This window comes from Scyliorhinus torazame, chromosome 25 (genome assembly GCF_047496885.1).
Source record: "Scyliorhinus torazame isolate Kashiwa2021f chromosome 25, sScyTor2.1, whole genome shotgun sequence".
NCBI lineage: Eukaryota > Metazoa > Chordata > Chondrichthyes > Carcharhiniformes > Scyliorhinidae > Scyliorhinus > Scyliorhinus torazame.
The window spans coordinates 12,448,916-12,462,301 of NC_092731.1; the positions used below are offsets into that span (position 1 = coordinate 12,448,916).

Sequence of the window (13,386 nt, forward strand, 5' to 3'; positions counted from 1 at the left end):
GTGCCCTTTCTCTCTCTGCTCGCTATCTTTCTCTCAGCTCGCGCTCTTTCTCTCTGCTCGCGCTCTTTCTCTCTGCTCGCGCTCCTTCTCTCTGCTCGCACTCTCTCTCTGCTCGCGTTCTTCCTCTCTGCTCGCGTTCTTCCTCTCTGCTCGTGTTCTTTCACTCTGCTCGCTATCTTTCTCTCTGCTCGCGCTCTTTCTCTCTGCTCGCGCTCTTTCTCTCTGCTCGCGCTCTTTCTCTCTGCTCGCGCTCTTTCTCTCTGCTCGCGCTCTTTCTCTCTGCTCGCGCTCTTTCTCTCTGCTCGCGCTCTTTCTCTCTGCTCGCGCTCTTTCTCTCTGCTCGCGCTCTTTCACTCTGCTCGCGCTCTTCCTCTCACTGCTGGCGCTCTTTCTCTCTGTTCGCGCTCTTTCTCTCTGTTCGCGCTCTTTCTCTCTGTTCGCGCTCTTTCTCTCTGCTCGCGTTCTTTCTCTCTGCTCGCGCTCTTTCTCTCTGCTCGCGCTCTTTCTCTCTGCTCGCACTCTTTCTCTCTGCTCGCCCTCTTTCTCTCTGCTCGCCCTCTTTCTCTCTGCTCGCCCTCTTTCTCTCTGCTCGCCCTCTTTCTCTCTGCTCGCCCTCTTTCTCTCTGCTCGCCCTCTTTCTCTCTGCTCGCCCTCTTTCTCTCTGCTCGCCCTCTTTCTCTCTGCTCGCCCTCTTCCTCTCTGCTCGCCCTCTTCCTCTCTGCTCGCGCTCTTCCTCTCTGCTCGCGCTCTTCCTCTCTGCTCGCGCTCTTCCTCTCTGCTCGCGCTCTTCCTCTCTGCTCGCGCTCTTCCTCTCTGCTCGCGCTCTTCCTCTCTGCTCGCGCTCTTCCTCTCTGCTCGCGCTCTTCCTCTCTGCTCGCGCTCTTCCTCTCTGCTCGCGCTCTTCCTCTCTGCTCGCGCTCTTCCTCTCTGCTCGCGCTCTTCCTCTCTGCTCGCGCTCTTCCTCTCTGCTCGCGCTCTTCCTCTCTGCTCGCGTTCTTCCTCTCTGCTCGCGCTCTTCCTCTCTGCTCGCGCTCTTTCGCTGCTCGCGCTCTATCTCTGCTCACACTCTCTCCCTCTGCTCGTGCTCTTTCTCTCTCTGCTTACGCTCTTTCTCTGCTCGCGCTCTTTCTCTCTGCTCATGCTCTTTCTCTGCTCGCGCTTTTTCTCTGCTCGCACTCTTTCTCTCTCTGCTCGCACTCTTTCTCTCTCTCTCTGCTCGCGCTCTTCCTCTCTGCTCGCGCTCTCCCTCTCTGCTCGCGCTCTTCCTCTCTGCTCGTGCCGTTCCTCTCTGCTCGCGCTCTTCCTCTCTGCTCGCGCTCTTCCTCTCTGCTCGCGCTCTTCCTCTCTGCTCGCGCTCTTCCTCTCTGCTCGCGCTCTTCCTCTCTGCTCGCGCTCTTCCTCTCTGCTCGCGCTCTTCCTCTCTGCTCGCGCTCTTCCTCTCTGCTCGCGCTCTTCCTCTCTGCTCGCGCTCTTCCTCTCTGCTCGCGCTCTTCCTCTCCGCTCGCGCTCTTCCTCTCCGCTCGCGCTCTTCCTCTCCGCTCGCGCTCTTCCTCTCCGCTCGCGCTCTTCCTCTCTGCTCGCGTTCTTCCTCTCTGCTCGCGTTCTTCCTCTCTGCTCGCGTTCTTCCTCTCTGCTCGTGGTCCCTCTCTCTGCTCGCGCTCTCTCTCTCTGCGTGCGTGCTGTTGTGTCTCGCGCACACGCTCTTGTGTCTCGCGCGCGCGCTCTTTTGTCTCGCGTGGCGCTCTTGTGTCTCGCACGGGCGCTCTTGTGTCTCGCACGCGCGCTCTTGTGTCTCGCGCACGCGCCGCGCTCTGTCAAGTCCTCCGTGCCTTTGGAATAATTTAAAAACATTTTTGAGAAGCCATCTCTTGGTCTAAAAGAATAAGATGCGGCTGAATAACGGGGTCCATGAGAGAGTTAACGAGAGCAATTTAATTGCTGTAATTCTTTAGCCTCTGTAACCCGTGGCGGAAAGCCAGCCCGAATTGAGGACTGCGACCCGGAGGGGGAATAATCCCGGGATCCCACATTCGGAAAAGTGAATGTGATTTCTCAAGCCGAAGTTCCTGTCTTGGGGGGGGGGGGGGGGTGGTTTTTACGGGAATGTGTCCCGTACGGCACGTGGTAGACGATGATTCCCACGTGGATTTATTGTGTCACAGGGCTACGGGTTCAATTCCCTCCCCATTGAGCAGGAATTCCAGCTGGTGCTCCTGAGGGAACGCTGCGCTGTCGGAGGTGCCGTCTTGAGGATGAGACGCTGAAGCCAAGACCCCTTGGGTGGGTGTGGAAAAGATTGCACAACAGAACTGGGGAGTTCACCCTGGTGTTGTGACCCAGTCAACTTCACTTCAAAACAAATTGTCTGCTCAAGCTCGCATGGGATTGTGCTGTGCACCAATTGGCTACATTACAACAGTGACTGTACTTTGAAAAGTACTTTAGATATAAAGCGTTTGGGATACTCTGTGCCTGTGAAAGACATGAAGGAAATGACGATCTCTGTTTGTGTATTTCAGAATGAGGCATTCTTGAAGGATAATAGCAATGGAGCTCAGAGGGTATTGGATGGTGTAAATTTTGTGATCCAGTCGGTTACTGAGTACAGTACAGGCCCGACCAAAGCGACCACAGCCTGGTTAACAGATCAGGTGGCTCCGGCATACTGGAGGCCCAATTCACAGATCACCGTAAGTTAACCATTTTCTTTTAATCAAAAGAAGGTCTTCGCTGACTTGTCATCAACTGGGCGGCTCCAACATTGGAACGAAAGGGGAGAAAAAGCAAAATCAGTGTCCCTGGCCTCGAAATAAAAGGAGGCCGAGGGTTTCCGTTCCCCCTCGGAGAATTCAACACCAAATCCTGGCCGACACTCCCAGTGCAGTGCTGAGGGAGTGCTGCACTGTCAGAGGGTCAGTACTGAGGGAGCGCCGCACTGTCAGAGGGTCAGTACTGAGGGAGTGCCGCACTGTCAGAGGGTCAGTACTGAGGGAGTGCCGCACTGTCGAGGGTCAGTATTGAGGGAGCGCCGCACTGTCAGAGGGTCAGTACTGAGGGAGTGCCGCACTGTCAGAGGGTCAGTACTGACGGAGTGCTGCACTGTCAGAGGGTCAGTACTGAGGGAGTGCTGCACTGTCAGAGGGTCAGTACTGAGGGAGTGCCGCACTGTCAGAGGGTCAGTACTGAGGGAGTGCCGCACTGTCAGAGGGTCAGTACTGACGGAGTGCTGCACTGTCAGAGGGTCAGTATTGAGGGAGTGCCGCACTGTCAGAGGGTCAGTACTGAGGGAGCGCCGCACTGTCAGAGGGTCAGTACTGAGGGAGTGCCGCACTGTCAGAGGGTCAGTACTGAGGGAGTGCCGCACTGTCAGAGGGTCAGTACAGAGGGAGTGCCGCACTGTCGGAGGGTCAGTACTGAGGGAGTGCTGCACTGTCAGAGGGTCAGTACAGAGGGAGTGCCGCACTGTCGGAGGGTCAGTACTGAGGGAGTGCTGCACTGTCAGAGGGTCAGTACTGAGGGAGTGCTGCACTGTCAGAGGGTCAGTACTGAGGGAGTGCTGCACTGTCGGAGGGTCAGTACTGAGGGAGTGCTGCACTGTCAGAGGGTCAGTACAGAGGGAGTGCCGCACTGTCGGAGGGTCAGTACTGAGGGAGTGCTGCACTGTCAGAGGGTCAGTACAGAGGGAGTGCCGCACTGTCAGAGGGTCAGTACTGAGGGAGTGCCGCACTGTCAGAGGATCAGTACTGAGGGAGTGCCGCACTGTCAGAGGGTCAGTGCCGAGGGAGTGCCGCACTGTCGGAGGGTCAGTGCTGAGGGAGTGTCGCACAGTCAGAGGGTCAGTGCCGAGGGAGTGCCGCACTGTCGGAGGGTCAGTGCTGAGGGAGTGCTGCACTGTCAGGGGGTCAGTACGGAGGGAGTGCCGCACTGTCGGAGGGTCAGTACTGAGGGAGTGCTGCACTGTCAGAGGGTCAGTACTGAGGGAGAGCCGCACTGTCGGAGGGTCAGTACTGAGGGAGTACTGCACTGTCAGAGGGTCAGTACTGAGGGAGTGCCGCACTGTCAGAGGGTCAGTACTGAGGGAGTGCCGCACTGTCAGAGGGTCAGTACTGAGGGAGTGCTGCACTGTCAGAGGGTCAGTACTGAGGGAGTGCTGCACAGTCAGAGGGTCAGTACTGAGGGAGTGCTGCACTGTCAGAGGGTCAGTACTGAGGGAGTGCTGCACTGTCAAAGGGTCAGTACTGAGGGAGTGCCGCACTGTCAGACGGTCAGTACTGAGGGAGTGCCGCACTGTCAGAGGGTCAGTACTGAGGGAGTCCCGCACTGTCAGAGGGTTAGTACTGAGGGAGTGCTGCACTGTCAGAGGATCAGTACTGAGGGGGTGCTGCACTATCAGAGGGTCAGTACTGAGGGAGTGCTGCACTGTCAGAGGGTCAGTACTGAGGGAGTGCTGCACTGTCAGAGGGTCAGTACTGAGGGAGTGCCGCACTGTCAGAGGGTTAGTACTGAGGGAGTGCTGCACTGTCAGAGGATCAGTACTGAGGGATTGCTGCACTATCAGAGGGTCAGTACTGAAGGAGTGCTGCACGGTCAGAGGGTCAGCACTGAGGGAGTGCCGCACTGTCAGAGGGTCAGTACTGAGGGAGTGCTGCACTATCAGAGGGTCAGTACTGAAGGAGTGCTGCACTGTCAGAAGGTCAGTACTGAGGGAGTGCCGCACTGTCAGAGGGTCAGAACTGAGGGAGTGCCGCACTGTCGAGGGTCAGTACTGAGGGAGTGCTGCACTGTCAGAGGGTCAGTACTGAGGGAGTGCCTCAGTACTGAGGGAGTGCCGCACTGTCAGAGGGTCAGTACTGAGGGAGTGCCGCACTGTCAGAGGGTCAGTACTGAGGGAGTGCCGCACTGTCAGAGGGTCAGTACTGAGGGAGTGCTGCACTGTCAGAGGGTCAGTACTGAGGCAGTGCTGCACTGTCAGAGGGTCAGTACTGAGGGAGTGCTGCACTGTCAGAGGGTCAGCACTGAGGGAGTGCCGCACTGTCAGAGGGTCAGTATTGAGGAAGTACTGCACTGTCAGAGGGTCAGTACTGAGGGAGTGCTGCACTGTCAGAGGGTCAGTACTGAGTGGGTGCCGCACTGTCAGAGGGTCAGTACTGAGGGAGTGCCGCACTGTCAGAGGATCAGTACTGAGGGAGTGCCGCAGTGTCAGAGGATCAGTACTGAGTGGGTGCTGCACTGTCAGAGGGTCAGTACTGAGGGAGCGCCGCACTGTCAGAGGGTCAGTACTGAGGGAGTGCCGCACTGTCAGCGGGTCAGTACTGAGGGAGAGCTGCACTGTCAGAGGGTCAGTACTGAGGGAGTGCCGCACTGTCAGAGGGTCAGTACTGAGGGAGTGCCGCACTGTCAGAGGGTCAGTACTGAGGGAGTGCTGCACTGTCAGCGGGTCAGTACTGAGGGAGAGCTGCACTGTCAGAGGGTCAGTACTGAGGGAGTGCCGCACTGTCAGAGGGTCAGTCATGAGGGAGTGCCGCACTGTCAGAGGGTCAGTACTGAGGGAGTGCTGCACTGTCAGAGGGTCAGTACTGAGGGAGTGCTGCACTGTCAGAGGGTCAGTACTGAGGGAGTGCCGCACTGTCAGAGGGTCAGTACTGAGGGAGTGCCGCACTGTCAGAGGGTCAGTACTGAGGGAGTGCTGCACTGTCAGAGGATTATCCCTGGTGAATATTTATCCCTCGATCAACATCTTTAAAACAATAATCTTGGTGTGATTATTGTCACATTGCTGTTTGTCGGATCGTGCTGTACGCAAATTAAAACATTGCGACATCCGGTGGTGCTATACGAATGCAAATCTTTTTGTTCATTGTTTCCCTGGCAATAATGAAAAATTCTCAGGGCTGCTACACTCAGATGCGAAAGCGGCTGTTGAAGAAACGTCGCCTCCCTCTCCAGGGACAAGTACAGATGGGCAAAAGGTGCCAGATGTGCCAGCGCGGCCGCCTGTGTTATTTACCCTCTGCTCAGCCCCTCACTACTGCAGCGAGGCCGAGACTGGCGAGGCCACAGAACGACGACAACGTTCATTTCGATAGCGCCTCTAACATCGCCAATTGGACGGGAGCGATTGGCAAACTAATCCTAACTCCGAACCACGTGTTCGGACAGACAGGGCGGGGTCTCGGGGGAAGCGGGGTCGAAGGAGGGGCATTCCGCAGATTGGGCATGGCCGTCGCTGGGAAGGTGATGAAAATCGCAGCTTGGTACTGGTTCCGATGATTTGTTTTGTTTCCGAGAACCTGGCCGCCTTCCCCAAACATCGCCCCCTCTGGATCGCTGGCGGAATTGTATCGCGTCTGAAAGGGTGGCACAGTGGTTAGCACTGCTGCCTCACAGCGCCAGGGACCCAGGTTCAATTCCCAGCCTCGGGTCACAGTCTGTGCGGAGTCTGCACGTCCTCCCCGTGTCTGCGTGGGTTTCCTCCGGGTGCTCCGGTTCCCTCCCTCAGTCCAAAGACATGCAGGTTAGGTGGATTGGCCGTGATAAATTGCCCCTTGGGGTCAGTCAGGTGGGGTTGTGGGGAAGGGGCCTCGGGTAGGGTATTCTTTCAGAGAGTCAGTGCTGAATGGCCTCCGTCTGCACTGTAGGGATTCGATGGGTATGGAAGACCTGACTTTATTTTTTTGCCATTTTTACAGGAATGCCATCAATGCAAGAAAGCTTTTGAGGATGGAGAGCGTAAACATCACTGTCGCTCCTGTGGAGAGGGTTGCTGTGATACCTGCTCCGCCAACAGCATGTCTGTCCCGGAACGGGGATGGGGTAGCGCTGCTCTCCGAGTCTGTGATGATTGCTTCAGAACATGCGGGAAAAGCACAGGTAATGGTCACTGACTTACTGTTTGTCTATGGGGCCTAATCCGTTCCATAACGCATCACAGGATGGTCACAACACTGAGGGAGGCCATTCAGCCTCTCGTGTTCATGCTGGTTCTCTGAACGGCGCAATTCACTTGCTGCCGCCCCCTCCCGCCCCTGGCCCCGACTGCACCTTTTGTCAATGACCTTAAATCTGGGGGCCCCTCGTTCTCGACCTGTCCACCAAAGGGGACAGTTTCTCCCCAGCCTCTCTGCTCAGACCCCCCCCCTCATGATTTTGAACCCCTCTCTCAAGCCTCTCTTCGAGGAAAACGTCTCCGATTCACCAATCTGTCCGCCTAACTGGAGACTCTCATCCCTGGAACAATTCGCTTGAATCTTTCCTACACCCTCTCTAATGCTGTATGGGTAGCACAGTGGTTAGCACTGTTGTTTCACAGCTCCAGGGGCCCAGGTTCGATTCCCGGCTTGGGGTCACTGTCTGTGCGGAGTCTGCACGTTCTCCCCGTGTCTGCGTGGGTTTCCTCCAGGTGCTCCGGTTTCCTCCCACAAGTCCCGAAAGACTTGTTAGGTGAATTGGACATTCTGAATTCTCCCTCTGTGTACCCGAACAGGCGCCGGAGTGTGGCGACTAGGGGCTTTTCACAGTAACTTCACTGCAGTGTTAATGTAAGCCTACTTGTGACAATAATAAAGATGGTCATTATCAAGTGAAGCGCCCAGAACTGCACAGTCCTCCACTTGAAGCCATAGAATTTACAGTGCAGATGCAGGCCATTCGGCCCATCGAGTCTGCCCGGCACCAAATCGAGTGTTGTAACGGTTTCACGTAACCTTCTTGCGTTTGTATTCTATGTCCCCATTAAGAAAGTCCAGTATGGGCTCCTATTAACTGTGCTGTCAACAAGTCCTGCCGCCTTCACTGACTTGTACACTAAAACACCCAGGTCCCTCTGCATCTCCTGTAGAAATGATGCCCGTTATCTTACATTGTCTCTCTACCAAATTGAATCACTCGCATTGTGGTTACTGTTGGAACATAGGAAACTTGGGAGCCAATTTTCTCCCAGCAATTTCCCACATACAGCACTGTGATAATGACCAATCGTCATTTTTGTTTTGTGTTGTGGGGTGAATATTGACCAGGACTGGGAATGTCCGGGAATCGTAGCCCACCCGTGGAGGGGGGGGGGGTTGAACCCTTCCAGCCGCAGACTCTGGGGAGGGGGAGGCATTGGCTTAATACTGAAGGTTGGCCACAAAGCATTCTTTGGAAATTGTCCGAGGGGTGATTGACGCGTTGTGACGCTGTTCTGTTCAGTCCGATAAACACTTCAAAGCACAAAGCGTCGACCAGGATGTCGAAGTTGTTAAAACTGATCCAATCTGGCTGCCAGCTGCTGTGAAGAATGCAGCTGATGAGCTGGACCTGATTCTAAATGTTCCCATTGATCAAGTGACCCAATCAATTGATTTGAGTTTAATGAGAAACTCCAGCGTTAACGATGTGTCGCTGGTTAAACACTGCGGCAGGCAGCAAGCGACCCAGCCTGTGACCACTGAGTGAAGGATGGATGAATGAAGTCTCGTTAACTCGTTCCTGGAGGTCAGGATCCGTGTGAACATTCTCCAAAGGAACGTTGCCATGGAACGGTTTGAGAATGAAACTGTTCGCTTATTTTGAGATTCATTTTTTAAAAAATATAAATTGAGTACCCAATTCTTTTTTTCCCCCAATTAAGGGGCAATTTAGCGTGGCCAATCCACTTAACCTGCACCTTTTTGGGTTGTGGGGGTGAGACCCACGCAGACACGGGGGAGAATGTGCAAACTCCACACGGACAGTGATCCGGGGCCAGGATCGAACCTGGGACCTCGGCGCCGTGAGGCAGCAGTGCTAACCCACTGCGTCACCGTGCTGCCCTTACAACAATGTTGTTGACTCTTAATTCCCCCTCTGATACGGCCAACAAGCTACTTGAAGGTGGCTCACCAACGCCCCGGCAAGGGAAATTAAGGAGGCGTAATAAATGCTGGACGTGGGCAGCACGGTGGCGCAGTGGTTAGCACAGCTGCCTCACGGCGCCGAGGTCCCAGGTTCGATCCCGGCTCTGGGTCACTGTCCGTGTGGAGTTTGCACATTCTCCCCGTGTCTGCGTGGGTCTCACCCCCACAACCCAAAGATGTGCAGGGTAGGTGGATTGACCACGCTAAATTGCCCCTTGGGAAAAAATGAATTGGGTACTCTAAATTAGAAAAAAATAACTAAATAAAATTTTTTAATGCTGGACGTGACGGTGAATAATCTTTGACCCGGGGATCATTTTATTTTGTCCACTTTGTTGATGTTGTAGGAAAGCAGCTGGAGGCAGCCAGGGAAGGCAAGGGGCTAATGGCTCGCAGGATTACCGAAGTGGCTCAGAGCACTCTGGATGCCATGACTTCAGCAGTCGAATATCCCCTGGGTAGGTACAGCCAACCTTGTTTGTCTGGTGGCCTTACTCCTGCGTTGGTAATCTGTGAAACCCCCCCTCCCCCCCCACCCCCCCCCCCCACTCGGAGTTATAAGCTGCTCCCCTTCGATGTGGAGAAATAGTTTTGCCAGAGAATTTGAGCCAATTGCTACATTTGCATATTTTAAAAATAAATTTAGAGTCCCCAATTCTTCATTTTTACCAATTAAGGGGCAACATGAAATGAAATGAAAATCGCTTATTGTCACAAGTAGGCTTCAAATGAAGTTACTGTGAAAAGCCCCTAGTCGCCACATTCCGGCGCCTGTTTGGGGAGGCTGTTACGGGTCCCCAATTTAGCACGGCCAATCCACCTACCCTGCACTACTTAGGGCTGTGGGGGTGAGACCCACGCAGACACGGGGAGAATGTGCAAACTCCACACGGACAGTGACCCAGAGCCGGGATCGAACCTGGGACCTCGGCGCCGTGAGGCAGCAGTGCTAACCACTGTGTCACCGTGCTGCCCTATATATTACATTTATTAAAGTTATTTTGTAAAACTTGTTCAGACATACTTCCCAGGTGCTTTATAGGAGCATTATAAATCCACACCGAGCTACTTGAGGAGTTATTAGATCAGATGACCCAAAACGTGGTCAATGAGGGAGCTTTTAAAGTGTCCCCTTTAAGGAGGGAGAGGCGGAGAGATTTAGGGGAGGGGATGCCAGAGCTGAGGGCCCAGGCAACCGAGGGCAATGCCACCTACGTAAAATCGTGACCGTGAAAGAGGCCAGAATTGGAGGAGCACGGAGATCTTGGGAGTGTTGGGGGCCGGCAGGAGATTACGGAGATGCGATGGGGAAAGACGGTGGCGAGGTTTGGAAACGAGGATGAGTCCTGATTGTTATCCCAGCTGTGTGTTTATCTGCGTTTATGTCTGTTGAAGAGGACTGTGATGCCTTCTATTGGTGAATAGCCTGCACACGTCTCTGCTCGCCAAGTTGGGAGAGGCTGGTGCCCATGGCAGCCGTATCCCAGTAAGGACGAGGAATGCATTGTAAGAGATGGCTAATGATGCGTGTTTTGTTTTAATACTTTGCCGGTTGCTGTTTTCCCAGGGTTTGTCAAGGATGTGGCGAGGCCGGATTACTGGGTGCCGGACCACGAGCTCGTCAAGTGTCACCACTGTGAGAAGCCCTTCGCTGGGACGACGGGAAAACATCACTGCCGGGCCTGCGGCCTAGGCTTCTGCAGCCAGTGCTCCCCAGAACTGAGGCCAGTACCGTCACGGGGGTGGGACCATCCAGTCAGGGTCTGCGTGGACTGCAGCGAGAAGAAAGGGGAGCTTTGAGGCCTAGCGGTGCTTACAGCCTTACCACCGAAGATTTGCGCGTGTGTGTGAGGGAGAGAGGCTTCGAGAACCCCCAAAACGTTCTAGAGGCAGGAGGGGTTTCCAGGAAAGGGTCGCGAGGCGCCCTCCTAGCCCGTTTTCATCCTGCCCCTGCCGGAATGGCCATGCGGTAGCCGTGATTAAGCGCGGCCTGTTGGCTGCTGGGGCGGGGGCGGGGTTGATTCTGGCCTAGCTCAGACGGGACAAGGTGGCTGACTCCCAGGTACGGGTCTGAGTTTGCCAACTCAAAAAGGGTGGATTCCTGGAGGCCGTGTCATGTGACTTACTACCCGTCGACCCTTTCCGCCACTGACCACCCGACGTGCGTCTGACCCCGTGAGATTCCTGGAGGCCGTGTCATGTGACTTACTACCCGTCGACCCTTTCCGCCACTGACCACCCGACGTGCGTCTGACCCCGTGACTCTCCTGCACCCCCCCCCCCCCCCCGCCCCCCCAATCGGAAAACGAGCAGGCTCTTAAACCCCCTCCCCGATTTGGTCGATTCTCAATTTCGGTCAAACTGCCTTTTCCCGCCAGACACCTTTTGGTGATTAATTAAGTGAAAGATTGATGCCCTATGACCTTCCTCCTAGGTCACCACTGCCGTGACCTGGAAGTTGATCTTCAACCCCTGGAGACCCAAGGGCAATCCTGGCAGGAGGATTGGCACCTCCAATGGAGGCACTGTTAAGTAGCGGCCAGGTTCCTCTGTGTCTGTGTGGGGTGGGGTGGGGGGTAGACATTTCACACCCTGTCCCTGGGAAAAGAGAGATTTACCCAATAATTCTGACCGCCCAAAGGAGCGAGGTCCAGGAACAAAAGATAATTCGGCCCCTCGAATCCAGGCCGCCGGTCAGCTGAGATTATGACTGATCTGTGTCGTAACTCTTATCTACCCACACTGGTTTGGTGGCCTTTTGAGCGATGACTACGCTGTAGAAAGTTCCTTTGCTTATGGTAGTTGAGAATTAATCAATTTGTAAGGAGAATCCTAATTTATAAAGATGGAAAAAGAGAGCGAGATTTGTACCTGGTCTGCTTCTGGAGTAAGTGAATCCTGAAAGGAAAGACGGGCGTCCACCTCGGGACCTGAGACAGTCTCTCTGTTCGGCAACACCCCCTAAACACAGGGGACGCAACAAAAGATTTGAAGGACTCCCCGTTGCGTTGTCCATGACGTCAGACTCTGTACTACGGGGCAGAAGCCCTGCCCATTGCCTGAGGAAGGTGGCAGCTTGGCTGCTTCGCCGGGGGGAGGGGTGTGGGTTGGGGGGAGGGGTGGGTGTGGGGGGGGGAGGGGTGGGTGTGGGGGGGGGGGGAGAGGGGTGGGTGTGGGGGGGGGGGAGAGGGGTGGGTGTGGGGGGGGAGGAGAGGGGTGGGTGTGGGGGGGGAGAGGGGTGGGTGTGGGGGGGGAGAGGGGTGGGTGTGGGGGGGGAGAGGGGGTGGGTGTGGGGGGGGGAGAGGGGTGGGTGTGGGGGGGGGAGAGGGGTGGGTGTGGGGGGGGGAGAGGGGTGGGTGTGGGGGGGGGAGAGGGATGGGTGTGGGGGGGAGAGGGATGGGTGTGGGGGGGGAGAGGGATGGGTGTGGGGGGGGAGAGGGGTGGGTGCGGGGGGGGAGAGGGGTGGGTGCGGGGGGGAGAGGGGTGGGTGCGGGGGGGAGAGGGGGTGGGTGCGGGGGGGAGAGGGGTGGGTGCGGGGGGGGAGAGGGGTGGGTGCGGGGGGGGGGAGAGGGGTGGGTGCGGGGGGGGGAGAGGGGTGGGTGCGGGGGGGGGGAGAGGGGTGGGTGCGGGGGGGGAGAGGGGTGGGTGCGGGGGGGAGAGGGGTGGATGCGGGGGGGGAGAGGGGTGGGTGCGGGGGGGGAGAGGGGGGGTGTGGGGGGGAGGGGAGGGGTGTGGGGGGAGGGGAGGGGTGTGGGGGGAGGGGAGGGGTGGGTGTGGGGGAGGGGATGGGTGTGGGGGAGGGGATGGGTGTGGGGGAGGGGAGGGGTGTTGGGGGGAGGGGAGGGGTGTGGGGGGGAGGGGAGGGGAGGGGGGAGGGGTGTGGGGGAGGGGAGGGGTGTGGGGGGAGGGGAGGGGTGTGGGGGGAGGGGAGGGGTGTGGGGGGAGGGGAGGGGTGGGTGTGGGGGGAGGGGAGGGGTGGGTGTGGGGGGAGGGGAGGGGTGGGTGTGGGGGGAGGGGAGGGGTGGGTGTGGGGGGAGGGGAGGGGTGGGTGTGGGGGGAGGGGAGGGGTGGGTGTGGGGGGAGGGGAGGGGTGGGTGTGGGGGGAGGGGTGGGTGTGGGGGGAGGGGAGGGGTGGGTGTGGGGGGAGGGGAGGGGGTGGGTGTGGGGGGAGGGGAGGGGTGGGGTGTGGGGGGAGGGGAGGGGTGGGTGTGGGGGGAGGGGAGGGGTGGGGTGTGGGGGGAGGGGAGGGGGTGGGTGTGGGGGGAGGGGAGGGGTGGGTGTGGGGGGAGGGGAGGGGTGGGTGTGGGGGGAGGGGTGGGTGTGGGGGAGGGGAGGGGTGGGTGTGGGGGAGGGGTGGGGGTGGGTGTGGGGGGAGGGGTGGGTGTGGGGGAGGGGAGGGGTGGGTGTGGGGGAGGGGTGGGTGTGGGGGGGAGGGGAGGGGTGTGGGGGGAGGGGAGGGGTGTGGGGGGAGGGGATGGGTGTGGGGGGAGGGGAGGGGTGTGGGGGGGAG

The 13,386-nt window shown here is 57.4% G+C and overlaps 1 protein-coding gene across 3 annotated transcripts in view; it reads left to right on the plus strand.

Moving 5' to 3' along the window:
- LOC140402319 (zinc finger FYVE domain-containing protein 1) overlaps positions 1-11,735 on the plus strand; it is a 29,974-nt gene extending 18,239 nt beyond the window's left edge. For 2 of the 3 annotated variants that reach the window (XM_072490022.1, XM_072490021.1), the window contains exons 8-11: positions 2,520-2,690; positions 6,690-6,870; positions 9,224-9,334; positions 10,444-11,057. In XM_072490022.1, the coding sequence (XP_072346123.1) occupies positions 2,520-2,690; positions 6,690-6,870; positions 9,224-9,334; positions 10,444-10,676 (696 nt within the window). In that variant the 3' untranslated portion in view covers positions 10,677-11,057. The other variant, XR_011938122.1, reaches the window with a different exon arrangement.
- Positions 11,736-13,386: the final 1,651 nt, after the last annotated feature.